This window comes from Bos grunniens, chromosome 8 (genome assembly GCF_055505025.1).
Source record: "Bos grunniens cultivar Pamir isolate PY7600 chromosome 8, Bosgru_T2T1.0, whole genome shotgun sequence".
Classification (NCBI taxonomy): Eukaryota; Metazoa; Chordata; class Mammalia; order Artiodactyla; family Bovidae; genus Bos; species Bos grunniens.
This window is the reverse complement of record NC_141172.1, coordinates 81168441-81184412: the sequence shown is the minus strand read 5'-3', so window position 1 is coordinate 81184412 and position 15972 is coordinate 81168441. Positions and strand designations below refer to the sequence as shown.

The 15972-nt window shown below is 44.4% G+C and overlaps 1 protein-coding gene across 29 annotated transcripts in view; it reads right to left on the bottom strand.

The window, feature by feature from the left end:
- Positions 1–15972, bottom strand: part of AOPEP (aminopeptidase O (putative)) — a 427206-nt gene that overhangs the window by 104478 nt on the left and 306756 nt on the right. For all 29 annotated transcript variants that reach the window (XR_015170185.1, XR_015170180.1, XR_015170178.1 and 26 more), the window contains 2 exons: positions 14954–14997; positions 6872–6932 (listed from right to left, as the gene is read on the bottom strand). Coding sequence is in view for 20 of the 29 variants with exons in the window: in XM_086416943.1 (XP_086273069.1) it covers positions 6872–6932; positions 14954–14997 (105 nt within the window). In the remaining 9 variants the exon portion in view is untranslated. The remainder of the gene's footprint in view (positions 1–6871; positions 6933–14953; positions 14998–15972) is intronic.

Genomic DNA, 15972 nt, shown 5'->3' with positions numbered 1-15972 from the left:
CCTCTACACACACAGAAGAAAGACCACTGAGGACACAGCAAGAAGGTGGCCATGGGCAAGCCAAGGAGAAAGGCCTCAGGAGAAACCAAACTTGCCCACACCTTGATCTTGGACTTTCAGACTCCAAATGTCTGTTGTTTAAGCCACCTCATCTGGTATTTTGTTATGGCGCCTGAACTAACTAACATGAGCATGATGCCACAGATGCCAGAAATAAAGAAAATAGGCTAAAAATGGACACATTTTAATAAAATCTCTCCTCATCTCCTGTGACTGCCAAGCATCATATAGGAGTTGTGAGAAGAAGGGCCATAGCTTTGATGAACAGTGAGTGAAACAGTGGTGACTCATCAACAATGCAGGCCTTGCCCCAGTGAGGCCAGAGGAAGTATCTCCAAGGATCCCTGACAAGACATTTCTGTTCAGTTCTGTTTAGTCACTCAGTTGTGTCTGACTCTTTGCAACCCTATGAACTGCAGCACTCCAGGCCTCCCTGTCCATCACCAACTCTCGGAGTTTATTCAAACTTATGTCCATTGAGTCGGTGATGCCATCCAACCATCTCATCCTCTGTCGTCCCCTTCTCCTCCTGCCCTCAATCTTTCCCAGCATCAGGGTCTTTTCAAAGGAGTCAGCTCTTTGCATCAGGTGGCCAAAACATTGGAGTTTCAGCTTCAACATCCGTCTTTCCAATGAACACCCAGGACTGATTTCCTTTAGGATGGACTGGTTGGATCTCCTTGCAGTCCAAGGGACTCTCAAGAGTCTTCTGCAACACCACAGTTCAAAAGCATCAACTGTTCAGCACTTAGCTGTCTTTATAGTCCAACTCTCACATCCATACATGACTACTGGAAAAACCATAGCCTTGACTAGACGGACCTTTGTTGACAAAGTAATGTTTCTGCTTTTTAATATGCTGTCTAGGTTGGTCATAACTTTCCTTCCAAGGAGTAAGCATCTTTTAATTTCATGGCTGTAATCACCATCTGCATTTAGTCACTTAGAAATTGTGAATCTAACCACTGGATAAGAATGACAGCAAAATTACTAGGAGCTCAAAACACACACCACATTATGGCAACTGCTATTATTGATATAAAAAACCATAATGTGATCATGGTTGCACAAAAGAACCAACATTTGCACATGCAAAGCACATATAATTTGAAAAATATAATTTCTCTGGAATTTGCAAAACAACCAATCTTGTTTTTTTTTAATGACCGTTACATGTAGAATTTTTTATAGATACCACTAAGATTAACTATCCTAATAGGCCTTTAAATTATGCTGATAATAGTACATAATCTGTGCTAAAAGAAGCCTACATGTTATTCCCCTAACAAACCACCTGGCTTGCTCTGTGCTAAAAGCACGTCATGGCTCCAATGACATGGAGTCTCTTGCATCATGTCTTATCAAGTTTCCACAATTTTGTGACTGTGGGATTTTCTCCTATAAGACTTCTGTTTTCCATCATTTGCTTGTGTGGCCTCTGGCCACTTGCAGGTGTTTGTTTGGAAAGGAGAGGCATTTTCCAAGATGACACAATAAGCTGATGTTCTAAATCCTGGGAGCTTGAGTCCTGCCTGTTTCTGATTCTGGGAGACTTTATATGATTGGCCATTACCCATCCTCTCTATCCCCATCATTGCCACTGCTGCCTGTGACTTTGTCATTTAAGGCTGCTAAGCACTTTTCCCTAAAGAATAGCCTAAGCCATAGAAGGGCTGTGGGGTTCACTGGTTCATTGTGTTACTTGTTGGTGCCTTGGAAAGTGGGTCACCTGGGAGTTGAAATTAAGCACTGAAGAGAGGAGGGTAATCCGTTCATACCCTTATGAACAACTGTGGTGAGAGCAGCACTCAAAAGTGGATGATAATCATTCGTGGTTTCAGACCAGACTGAAGGGCGTCTATGGACTGACTAGCTCCAGCTTTAGCCATACAGCTGACAAAACTATAGATGATTTCAAGTACATCAGTGGTGGATTTTAAGTTATTATGCATTCAGATTTTAATTCAGATAACAGCTTTAAAGCATCACTATTCAGTATGAATATGTGCAAGCCACATTTGTCATTTAAAATGTTCTCACTGCTGGGGCTTTCCCTGGTGGTCAGTGGTTAAGAATCTGCCTTTCAATGCAGAGGACATGGGTTCAATCACTGGTCGGGAAGCTAAGATCCCACATGCACTGGGGCAGCTGAGCTCAAAAGCCAAAACTAGAGAGAAGCCTGTGCACTGCAACTAAGACCTGAAGTAGCCATAAATAAATAAATATATATATATTAAAATATTCTATTTGCCCAAATAAAAAGTAAGTTGTAGCAGCCAAAATTAATTTTAATAATATATTTTATTTTACAAAGTATCCAAAATATAATTATTTCAATACCTAAAAATATTGAAAACCTTTAATGAGATATTTTACCTTCACTTTTTCGTTCTAAGTCTTCTAAATCTGATGTGTTTTCACAGTCTGTCTCAATTGGATGCTAAGTTTTAATCCGAAATGCTTGGTCTGAAGTAGATTTCATAGAATTGACAGTTGAAAAACTGGATTCATTTACAAACCTAAATTGGTCCAAGTGGATTCATTTACAAACCTAAATTGGTCCAAACCACGACTGTATTATTAGATTTTCAATTTAAATTTAGATTAAATTAAAATTCAGCTCATAATTATTTGGAGACTAATAATTATGATCCGGCATATGCCTAGGAGTGGTAGAAAATAAAGTTTAAAATGGTAACTTGGGGCAGTTTACAGCTTCAAATGGCAGGCCCAGGAGTTTTTTCTAAATGGGGAAAAAGGTTTCTGGTGAGGAGGGGTGTAGACGGTGTTTGGGGGAAGATTCACTTAGCATTGGTGTGGATGGTGGATGGAGAGGGGGACAAGTTGGTGGCAAAAAGAACAGTTAGTTACTGCACTAGTCCAAGCAAAATATAATGAAAAAGGGAGGAAGATGCTAGGAAAGGAAATAAAATTATAAATTTAATAAGTGTATATATAAGGATATCAGGAAATGTGGGCAGGAAATCAAAGAAAAGGAGGGGTCGGAGAGTTCTATGACAACTAAAATACAGAAGTACAGAAGAAGGGCTGGAGGGAGAAAAGTTATTTCTATTACATTTGATATAAATGTTTTTAAAAAGATTGGAATATGTACGTATGTTCTGGCAGGTGGGAGGAGACCTTTGGGCAGACATGAAAAGAAATAAAAATCTATTTATAGGATTGTCAAATTAGCAGAATGGGCAACTTTCTTAGAAGTACTGTATACTATTCCAACAGTTGGGAGTGTCTGGTAAATTAAATTATGGTACCACTTTTTAGAAATTTATGCAGCTGTTAAAAATTACTGCTGTTGAATTATTTCAAGGGATGTGGGAAATTGCTTAAGATGTATTTTTAAATGAAAACTTTTAAGTTTAGCTAATAAAAGTCCAATGTTTTTAAGAAAGGATATGCACTTACGTAATGTATAGCACAGAAAATGTATAGAAGGAAACATACCAGGCATATATTATCTCTGCAGAGTAAGATTGAAAGGGGCAAGGGCTTTTATGTTTTTTTACTTTGGTTTTGCTTGAACTTGCTTCAGAGAACATATTATTTTTATTTTTGAAAAGGGAGACCAAAAAAATGACTAAGAGGGTTTCTGTCAAAAAATTAACTCCGGGGACCTCCCTGGTGGGCCAGTAGCTAAGATGCTACACTTCAACTGTAGGGGGTTCAGTCCCTGGTCAGGGAACTAAGATCCTACATGCCACACGGTGCAATAAAAAATAATTGAAATCAATAAATGACTTAAAGAATTATCTCTGGGCCATTTTAATTTTCTTATTACAAACTTCTTAATATTTCAGTATGTAATACTTTTATAATCAGAAGAACATCATAAATGAAATAATCTGTATTATCAATGGTAAAATCAATTTTAAGTCTGTTAGCAAAGCCATAGGTTAGGGTTGGGTGTTTCTTTAAACAGATTTTGTATCCAATTTCCTTTACTTTTGGGGGGTTCACGCTTACTTTTATAGCTGCTGAAGCTATTTCCACACATTAAAAAAATGATTTCCATTCAATGTGGCCAAGAAGGAAAATGGAGGCCAATCCCAAGGCAAACATTCCTTAGAGAAGACAAAAAGCCTCTATAACCTGTGGAATGAAAACTTCACCAGTAGAATGTGACTCTTCTGTCATGAATGACTTCAATTGCTGGTAGACAGAAATTTTTAATGAGAACAAAGAGCATTGGAATGATTTCAATGCTCTGGTTGTCATTCCAGGCCAAACACACCAGTAACTTTATATTATAATGATAGGGACAAAGAACAAGGTGTCCCATTCACTGTGAGGCTCCTGCAACAAGAGGGCGCAGAGTCTCACTGAAGTGGAAACGAGAGGGAACTCCCAAGGAGCGCGGAAAGGGCTGTGAGTAGGTAAATCACCATTAGCCACATAAATAATGGCAGAAAATGGGTGAAGAGATGAAAAGATGCCGTCTGATCATTCACCAATGTAAAGATGTGCACTAAATCAGGGTCTTTTCTGTCTGACGCTGTTGTTTTTACTGAACAGTTAAGCACCCAAGGAAATACCAGTTGGGTCTTAAAGACAATTTATAGCCGGGTTGGCCTCATTGCACCTGGCTGTGTTTTGACAGCAGGTTTCGTCAGTTTACAGCGGAGATTCTTGTCTATGCTATAAGCTGTCACTAATGCAACTAGACCTTTGGAAAAAACGTACGGCTCAGAGGCAAATCTTTCCTTTCCATAGACCCCTCCCCCTTTTAATGAAAAGCAAAAGCCGGTGGCAAAGCCTCTTCTTCTTCAAGGGAAATTACAGAACCTCCTGGGAGTGAGCAGGTCAGCCCCAGTGCGATGGCACAAGTCGGATGCGCCTGCTTCTGGGCACTCGATTAAGGACTCTTTCTTTTCTCTTCCCTTGGGGCTAACTGCTGAACACAGCCGCCTTGTTGTTCTGGGCCAGGAAATGCAGGATTTTGCTCTTTGAGCTCCCAACTTTTCCCAGCTTTCAGGCCCCCCTAAGAATGTCTGGGAGCCTTGCAACAGCCCAGCCTGGGAACTCCAGGCAGCCGGCTTCGGGGGGGATACCCACCCCTCACCCTCTTCGAAAACAAGAAGAGCAGGGTGTGGCTATTTGGGATCAGACAAACCTTAACTTTGTTCCCCGGGATTTTTGTACTCAGATAGTGGCCTGGTTTGGAAGCCGCCGTCTTAGAAATCACAGGAGCTCATTATACGTAACATACACGAGTTGAAAGCACTGCCTCCCAAGACCAGGTAACCATTCACTTTGTTCTGCATGTTTAGGACACAGCATTTTATTCTTTTTTGCTCCCAGAAGGCCTGGGGCAAACAAATAAGTTTTAACAGGTGACACGCATTCCTGAACCGAAGGCAGTGCGTCCTTCCTTAGGAATGAGCTGCTGGTGGCTGGTGGCCGACGTTGCCCCATGTGTGGCAGAACAGGACAAAGACGAGAGGTGAGGGATGAAAAGGTAATGGAGAACAGCCCCTCCTGTTCCTTAATTTCATGGTTCACAGACATTCATTGACATTCAGACACTCCCAAGGGGAAGCTCGTATAACCAGTCATGAAACCAGAAACGAGCAGGCTAACAGCGCTGCTTGCCTGTGCCCCGGGCTGACTTTCTCCCCACCGTGGGGTCCACTCCCAGACACTCAGGCCCACTGTGACGGGTCTGTAGCTGCTCTGGAGGTTGGAAGAGTTCCAGGCCCACCGGGTGCTTTGACCAGGCGCTTCCAGGCAGGGCCCAGGCTCTAGCTCGGGGCGGCCCTTGAGGCTCTGGGAAGCACAAGACCCAGGGAGAGAGCAGGGGGGAGGAGGCTTTAGGCCAGGTGATTGCTACGCAGTGAGGGTCGCCTGGGAATGTCTCCCTCAGAATCGCTATGGGCTGAAAGGGGGAGCAGAGAAATAAACCTGAAGGAGAGGTAGATCCTGGTCCCCAAGACAGAGAAATGAGTCTGAACGGCTCCTTCAGATGAGAAGAGCAGCTGGAGGCAGAGATGCAGAAGTAGAGGAGAAAGCCGAGGGCAGCTGCATGGGCCGATGAGGGGGAAACTATGGGTATGCTGGGTCAGAGGAGAGTGACAGGCAGGCCAGTTCGCTGTCTGGCTGCGTCCACAGAGCAGAGCTCGAGACGCTGGCGGCGCTGGATTGCTGCCTGGTGACGCTGCCCAAAGTGTGTGTCACGCTTTGGAGGACCTCACTGAACACTCAGTTCAGAGTCAGCCAGAATGTCCACCTCTCACACCACAGTCACTATGGGCAGAGGCCCGAGGCACACTCCACCACGGCAGGCTGAACAGCGTGGGAGATATCATCTTCCTGACTCGGGGACACTGCAGCTCAGTGAGCTGGTTACTTTTACACGTGTTTAGTCCCTCAGTCAGGTCTGACTCTTTGCAACCCCATGGACTGTAGCCCACCAGGCCCCTCAGTCCATGGGGATTCTCCAGGCAAGAACACAGGAGTGGGTTGCCAGGCCCTCCTCCAGGGGTTCTTCCCAACCCAGGGATCAAACCCAGGTCTCTCAGATTGCAGGGAGATTCTTTACCATCTGAGCCACCAAGGAAGTCCATGAATATTGGGATGGGTAACCTATCCCTCCTCCAGGGGATCTTCCAAACTCAGGAATTGAACTGGGGTCTCGTGCATTGCAGGTGGATTCTTTACCAACTGAGCTATCAGGGAAGCCCGCTTACTTGTATAAAGATACTGGAAAAAAAAAAAACCCACTGTCATGATTGATACACTAAGCGATAAGCCTTACTGTTCTCCACAGAGTCTGATGAGGCGGTTATCTGAAGCTCACCTGTGGAATTCCAGAACTCTCCAGCCAGTCTCGGAAGATGTTTCCAACAGACAGCTCCGGCCTTTAAAAATAAAACGACAACGAAAAAGTAAAGGATTAAAAAGTTACAGAGTGGACTTCCCTGGTAGCACAGTGGGTAGAAATCCACCTGCCAAAGCAGGGGACATGGGTTCAGTCCCTGGTCTGGGACGATTCCACATGCTTCAGAGCAACTAAGCCCACTCACCACAACTACTGAGCCTGTGTGCTACGAAAACTGAAGCCGTGCTCCAAAACAAAGCGTAGTCCCCCTCATCGCACGTATAGAGAAGGCCTGAGCCCAGCAGTGAAGACCCAGCACAGCCAAAAATAAACTAATCAATAAAATTTTTAAAGTTACAGCGCACTTATTATTAATACACAGAATGGTTCTATCTATCGGGGCACATCGCAGCATTGTTCTTTCAGAGAAATTTGGAGAAAGTGCAGTGATGTCTCAGGTTAAAGTGAGGAGGGGGCATGGTCATATTCAGTAGAGCGTCTCTCAAGTCCACAGGAGTGCACACGATGAGATCTAAGAATCAAAGTGGCCCCACAGGAGGTCCCTGATGCCTTGAGAGGAAGTCTTCGTTGGGAGTGCCTATGCAGGGAGGAGAGGGCATGTTCATGGGACATGTCAGGCGTGGCTGCTTCCTGGAGAGAGGTGGAGTAACGTGAAATCTGAACCTCGCAGCACTGAGTACATCAAAATGAAATGCCAACTTCATGGTGACGATGGGTGACAGCAAGCAAAAATGATACAACTCATCATTGGAACCCAAGGAGGCTCAGAGCCATGGAGCACACGCGGCTTCTGATGCCTGTTTTCAAGCACGTCTTCATTCCACTTTATTTGAAATGTTATGATTGCTTGTTTGATCCAAAGTCAGCTGAAATCTTTTGGTCTCACGCCTGCTGATTTAAATACTCCTTTAAAGGTACAATATGTTTAGGGTCCACAAACTTTAGGTCATATCTTCCTGTCTTATTGAAGTTTAAGCAATTCCTCCCTGGCTTTGAGATAACTCCTGCTCGTGCCCAATCTCTCCAGCCACAGAGGCCTTCTTGGAATCCTCTTCCAGGCTGCGTACGTCACACCCACACAGGCCCTGTCTTCTGTGGCACAGTATTCTGTCACAGTCTGAGACTGCAATTGATTTTGTTACTTGACTTGTAACTGTTTCCTTACTAGATCAAAGCTCTCTGAGACCAGGGTCGGTGGTCTGTTTTACTCACTTCTCTTAACCCTGCACTTAAAACAGTTGTGGCATAAGTATCCCCATAGATACTTTTTATCTGAATGAATGAAAACACATTTCATTGTTGACTCAATAAAAATTATTCCTTTTTAAGTTAATAATCACCTTGCCCAGTAAGACATTCCCAAGTCATTAAGGTCTGTATCTTTTAAAATTTTATGTATTATATACTCCATTACATATACGAAATATTCCCTCCTCCCACCCTTTGGAATTGTAAAGAGGTTGTGGAAAGATACAGTGCTGTCTGCGTCAGTAAAGGTGCTGAAGGCCAAGTGCTCCCCTCACACCTGTACCGTTCTGCTGTAGGCTGGATGTAGTGAGAAGGGAGGCAAAAGCGGGCCTAGGTGGCTTAGGGAAGACAGGGTTGACTGATCTTGTCCTTCCTTTTCTTCTTCACTGACAAACAAGTCACTAATGTGTCTTGGTTTTCCCTTGTACAACAATTTGTTCAGTTGCCAAATTGTGTCTGACTCTTTGAAACCCCATGAACTGCAGCATCCCAGGCTTCCCTGTCCTTCACTATCTCCCAGAGTTTGCTCAAACTCATATGAGTCCATTGAGTTAGTGATGTCATCCAACCATCTCATCCTCTGTCACTCCCTTCTTTTGACCACAATCTTTCCCAGCATCAGGGTCTTTCCATATCAGGTGGCAATTGGAGCTTCAACTTCAGCATCAGTCCTTCCAATGAATATTCAGGGTTGATTTCCTTTAGGATTGACTGGTTTGATCTCCTTGCTGTCCAAGGGACTCTCAAGAGCCTTCTCCAGCACCACAGTTTGAAAGCATCAATTCTTCGGCACTCAACTTTCTTTATGGTCCAACTTTCACATCTGTACATGACTATTGGAAAAGCCATAGCCTTGACTAGATGGACCTTTGTTGGCAAAGTAATGGCTCTGCTTTTTAATACATTGTCTAGGTTTGTCATAGCTCTTCGTCTAAGGAGCAAGCATCTTTTAATTTCATAACTGTGGTCACCATCCTCATTGATTTTGGAGCCCTAGAAAATGAAATCTGACACTGTTTCCACATTTCCCATCCATTTGCCACGAAGTGATAGGACCTGGGAGGTCTTCCTACCCAGGGCAAAAGCAAAGGTGGTTGAAGGGGGCAACTGTTGCTATTTCAACAAAGAGAAAATACACAGAGAGGAGAAAAACTAGTTTGGATTCATTTTCGAGATGATGCTCATCTGCGGGATGACCAGACAGGGAAGAGGCCAGAAGTGAATAAGGGGAAGATGACTATCCTCCTAGGCTGTTTGCCCAGTTCCCAGGTCAGTGAAATTACTGGCTGTGAAAGGCCAGGAGCCACCATTCCTGGGCTCTTCCCCAATGTTTCTTTGTCGTCATCTCAGTGCCCATGGCCGAGTCTCATCTGTAGGCTGTGAGAGTGTGGAAGCGTGTGCTCATGTGTGTGCATGCACACGTGCCCTCAGATGCCTGTGTGTGTGGGTGTGCGCGCACATGTGCACACGTGAGCATACTTGGAGTGGGGGTGGGATGACCAGAAGAGAGGAGGCATCTCTCAGCACATTAAGGTGATTATACTTTCTTGGATTTGATTTATTTGTTTGGCCATAGAAAGAGGCTCTGGAAATGCCCTCACCTGGCATAACTGATATGCCAGGAGGAGGAAAGTGGTGTCAAAGGGCCACTTGGAGAAGCGCCCAAGGGGACTTGAGGTCGTTTTACTTTCTAGTGACATGTGCCAGGCTGGAAGGTAAGACGGATTTGGCAACTTCCACTGAGGATGATGTTCAGAAGAAGGTTCATTCTTGTTTGGAACAAATGCAGACAGTTCCCACCTGGTCTGGCACCCAGGGGGCTGTTCATCTGGTGTGTAGAGCTCCTGCCTGGGGCTCGAGCAGCTATGGAGGCCCTGCTGGTGACCTCAACTGTTTGACCCAATTTAGAAGCAAGGGTCTGTTTTTATCCCCGTCTATCCTTCTTTGGTGCTTCTCTCTAAGTAGCCCATTCATCTTCTTCCTTTCCAGCCAAGGAGGGACAAAAGGTCTGGTTACCCATCCTTCAGGAGATACCCAGGAAGGCGGCAGCACTCGGAACTGAGCTGCACTGTGTTGTGGATTCTAGGAAAATGGGCATCCTTAAACCCGCAACAACTTAAAATGAAGAATTTAGAAAGGATTTAGAAGACAGCAGTAGTGATGATCAAAGGGGTAAGCACATTAGATCCACAAGGGAGGTCAAGGGAACTGGGATTAAATATCCTGAAGAAGAGAAGTCTGGGACTGACTACAGGGCCATTTTCAGGCGGTTTTACAAAAGATGGTGAACAGCTGTTGTGCATCCCCATGGAGGAGTGAGTAAGAGGACAGGGACATAAATTTCCTTTGGAGACTTTTAGCTGAAAGATACTTCTTTAGGGGTGGCACGGTCAGGGGATGGCATGGTGGAGGGCAGGGCCTGGGGAGTTGAGTCCTGGAGTGTTACTGACTGAGGACATCTTCACCAGTGAAGACTGAGAACAGGCTAAAGCTTATCTATGTGGCAAACATTCAATGGATGCCTATCAGGCACAGGGTTCTGATAGGGTTCTGTACAAGACTAATACTATTATCCCCATCTTAGAGATGAGCAAATAGAGGTCCAAGAGGCTAAGGGAGTTGCTCAGGGCCTTCTAGATGGTGCTCAAAGTGCTGGGACTCAACCTTGTGTTGTCTGGCTGCAAAGCTCTCACTTTTCTTCCTGTGTGGAATGCAGGCTTCACAATATATTGTTCATGATTTACGGTGCAGACAAGCCTGCAAGAGGAGAAGGCCTGTGCTGGCTTCCGCCAATGCTGACTTCTTGCTCATATCTCTCCTGCTGAAGGTGACCTGGCTGCTGCTGTGGCTGCCCTGTTTGTCTGCCCCCAATTACAGTTCAGAAGAGATAGGGGGACCCTTGGGAGGGCAGGAGTGTGAGGACAGGAGAGTTCATTGTTCAGCTGCATCCAGGAGCAAAAGACACTCTCCTGTGAATGAAGAGAACCTGTGTTTCCAGATCACCTTCCCCTGGAAAGGTTCAAAACACCTTATAACCATTATCACTTCATTCCTCATAATATCCTCGTGAAGTGGGTGTCAATTGTTGTGTGGCTTTTTTAGCAGATGGAGAAACTGCAGCATAAGAAAACTGTTCAAAGTCAGCCCGGGCTAAAGGAAAGAGCTAGAGAAAAGACCTAGGTTTCTAGACTCCCAGTCTCAGTGCAGACATCAAACTGCACGGATGCCCACTTACAGATTCCTTAAGTGTAATAAGATGTTAAATTCTGAGAGGAAGATCAAAGCATTGACTCCATCCACTAAAAACAAATGTAAACATTATAGAAGTAGTAGAAGTAGCCTTACCTCCCAAGGAAATTATGGGAGACGGTCTGAAAATGCCGAATTTTCAGGAATCAAAGGGGCTCTATGTTTTATTTTTTAAAATGTACATATTTTTCCTGTTTTGATCATGATTACTGAGATGATAGTACAGATGAAGTTTCAGCTTTGGGCTTGGATATGTAGCAGTGGTAAAGCTGAAAGCTGACTTTTTCAAATCAAGACACTCAGAGTCAAGGCCAATGGTGAGTTTTTCCCCTCTGAGATCATGGAGCTTAAATAATCACAACAGACAAGCAGAAGCATTTCCACTTCTCTGGGACCCAGGACTTACAGGAAATTACTCTTCTGCATGTCTGCTCACTATGGAAATTGATTTTATACAGACAGCTAAAAGTACACAGACCCACGCCTGCACGCCCGCCGTCTCTGTACTAGTGAACAGTGCTTCTGCCTCATTACTGAGGCCTCCCGGGTATCCGGAACAGCCGGCTGTCTCACCCTCTGGCCAGAGAGCTCCCATGCTGTACACCTGTGTCCTGAAAGGCAGCTCTGAGTTTTAGGAGTGGGTCTCCAGACCCTGTGAGCTCTGAACGTAGTCACATGTAGTTAATGCCACAAGGGAGGGAATGGGCTGGCCACCCTGCATGATGCTGGTTAGAAAAATAAGTTGCGTTTAAGGCCGGGAAAGTGACCAGTACTACTTCTTAATGTTATAGTACACAGAAACAAGACCCAGGTGTGTGTGAAAGAGCACTGTATGTACTGCGTGTTCTACATTGCTCGGTCAATTGACTTCTGGGGGTGGAATGACAAGGATAGGGTGCTGACTATTAGCCATATCTGCTGCCTGTGCCTATCAACTCAGTGCTGATCAGGAGAAAGGTCTTTATCACTCTTGGCTCTGTCTTAGGCCCCTTGAGATTCTAAAGATCACCTTCTATCTGCGTGCCTACAGGAAAGCGCAAGGCTTATGCGTCAGGAACAGTGAAGGTGCAGAGAACACGGGCAGTGCAGTTCTCGAGGGACTCAGGCTTTGGGGGCTTCCACGTTCAGGGTGTGAAGCAGAAAAGGCTCTTGTTCTGAACTGCAACTTACATTTTGTAAGGGTTTTTATTTTTTATTTATTTATTTTTTTGTATGGGTTTTTAAATGTCAGTAATTTATGTTTTTGCGTTCCCTTCCTACGTGGGGATACAAACAGTGTATGCCTCAAGGCTTTATACATGGTTACTTCTTTTCTTGATCAGAGCAAGTCATCTGCGCTTGGGTAGCTAATGAAGATTGCTGAGGTAACATTTACAAACAAGCACTCCCTAGCTTCAAGGGGGAGGAAGAGTACTGAATTAAAACAAACACGTGAATGTGTGCACAAAACATAATAACCGATGAGCAAAGAAAGAACTGGCAGCTGTTGATACTGTTGGACTATCAGGTGGGGAAGGCACGCTGGATAAGCACTCCTAGCTTCTTCTTCTTGGTCTCATCAGCATCTGGACAGAAACCACTCACTGAAGATGTCTAAAACATGGTGTCTCATCTCCCCTCTTCCACCTTCAAACACTCAACCTTCCCTCCCTTTGCCCCATACTGATTCCTGAGACCAAACACCTGCTGCCTGGATCGCCAGGACTTCTAAACTCAGCGTGTAACCGAGTGGCAGACAGAGAAAGGTTAGATCATGCAGGACTCCTCCTTTCAGCTCAACCAATCAACCAACTTAACTGCGGCACTCCTGGGGGTATTCCTGAGATCTGTTTATAGCCCGCTGCCACCATCCACCCATGGTCCCAGCTCTGGATCTTCAGTGAGCTGCCGTTTCTGTCTCTGGTTGGTCTCCTGATATCTAGTTCTCTGCATCCCATCTCTCTCCCATGCTGCCCCCCACCCCCAAGTACCTTGCTGATGGCACTCCCCTACCTGAAACCTTCAGTAGACCTCTGGCCTGAAGGCTTGACCGTAGGACTGCTGAGCCCTATCTCCGTGCTGAAGTTCACCAAAGAACTCCCTACCCTGAGTCATGACCTGTATCATGTACATCTTTAGCAGCTGACTAGGAGCTCCCTGAAGGCTAAGCATAGAATTAATTTTTTATTTCCTAGTGTCCAGCCTAAAACCTGGTGAAGGAGGTACTCAATAGAGAATGTTAAAATTAATTGAAGTAAGAGAATAAGAGAAAGGCAGTATGACACAGGCGGGCTGGCCCTGGGACCTTAACTGGCTGGTCTAACCTGAAAAATTTTGTCTTGTTCAGCACAGCTCACATGCCTAACAGATGTGTCTGAGGATCAGCTTGCGATGGAGTCAAAGATTAGAGGCTCCACGGGTAGGCGTGGGGCCTTTGGAGAGCTGGATAAAATTGGTACAACGTGCTGCATCGGTAAAAGGATGAACAGTCTGCTTCAAAAGCTGGATTAGATTCTGAGATTAGCTGGCGGGAAAGACAATGTTTGAGTTTCAAAATATATTCTAGTATTCTTGCTGAAATACATTCATTGTAGCAATGAAGTCTCAACTCTTAAGGAAAATTTTTTTAAAAAGCTTAAGTCTGCTAGTCAAAATGTGATCCTAACTGGGTGAGGCAGCCTCTTGAAGGGCGAAGGTTGGTGGTCAGTGGGCACCGTTCAATGGAGATGCTGCTCTTAACATCCACAGTCACAACAAAAGTTACTTTGTGGGGTCATAATAAATATTCACAATGATAAAATCTAGGTGGGCTTGCGGGAGCCCAAGGTGGGCTTGGAGCTAGAGGGCTTGGGACATCCAAATGAACTCCATAAGCTTATTAGGAAGGGGATGTAAAGAAAGATCTCCAAAATGAAAAATGCACCTTGTCAGCTCCATGAAAATTGCTCTATTTGTGCTCTGAGAAGTTCTCCTGAAAGAATGTGTAGTCATTACTCAGAAACAGACGTGGGTAACAGCCTAAGGAGGTAATATACCATCTCTATTAATTTTCTTTTTCCGTTTTTTGTATTAGTTCCTAAGGAAATTGCTCCATTCTGTTAGAGGACCTGAAAGGTTATTTCAGGGCAAGTATAAAAGAAAAGAAAAATTCTTGCAGGTAACCTGTTGTTCTTGACATCAGCAATAATGGACATATCCGATGTGATTTTTACACGAAGCAAACCTTGCATGTTCACTTTAAAAATAAAAGGATGGCAAATCTGAAACATTTCAGACATTCCAAAACAAGTCACCCTAACTTTTAGAACTGTCTCTTCTCCATTCTTTTTCATGGCAGCTGAGGCCAAAGAGTGTCTCCAGCTGTTCGTGCTGGCTCCTAGAGTCCACACTCCCAATATTTCTAGGTCCCGTTGATCATCCCAGGACTCCTGCTGGCTGGGCTAGGTCCCTCCTCTATTAACAGAGGAAGATTAAACTTCCAGGCTGCAATTTGCCAAACAATGGCAGAATCATTTTTAACATTCAAAATAAAACTGGGCCCTTAATTCCTAAATTGGTCCTCACCTTTTTTCTTCTGGGATGTTCTCCAAGAGCATTTGAAGGAAATCCTGGAAGAAGAAAAAAGCAAATCATTAAAGATGTCCATCAATAAATAACCCTTCCTGGAGTCATGCCAGAGATTGAGCATTCCCAGCTGCTGACAATTCACCTGCTAGGGAAGGCAGGCTGACACTGAAATATTAGGCTATATACTCAATTTATTCATTTACCAGGGCCGCAGTCCAATCAGTTATAGAGACTTATTTTTGTAAAAACCACAAACAAATTGAAAAAAGTAACGTTTGTTATTCTGACCTAACCCAACAGTTTATTTCATTCCATGTTTAACTATTTTCAAAAGGCCAGCCACAGCACCCTGCACTGTCCCTCTAACTTAACCTTGTTCTCCTCCTCATCAGCTTCCCTAGAGATCCTGTGTGTGTTTGTGCTCATTTGCTCAGTCATCTCCGACTCTCTTGCACCCCCATGGACTGTAGCCCGCCAGGCTCCTCTGTCCATGGGATTCTCCAGGCAAGAATACTGGAGTGGGTTGCCATTTCCTCTTCTAGGGGATCTTCCCAACCCAGGGATTGAACCCATGCCTCCTGTGTCTCCTGCACTGGTAGGCAGGTTCTTTACCACTGAGCCATCAGAGATCCTGTTACACACTGAATAATCCCAACTCTGAGAGGCTAGTAGCTAATGGCTTTTTTGCATTGCTCTATGGATAATAAAGACAAAAACCAAGACAATTAATACCCCAGTGGAGGAACAGAGATGTCACAATCCCCAAAATAGCTCACAGGCTCCTGCCTCCATCTGCAGCCTCTTCTGGTGCCACGGCACAAGTCCTCAATTGTTTGATATTTAAGATGTTTCAAGAATAGATTTTTTTTTTTTAATCTAAGGGCATGACTTACACACATACCCATTTTATCCTTTACTATGGAAAATGGAAAATTTCAGACACATTCAAAAGTAGCAAAGTGTAATTAAACTTTACACACCCAGTATCCCATAGCCAATCTGCACCATCCACTCAC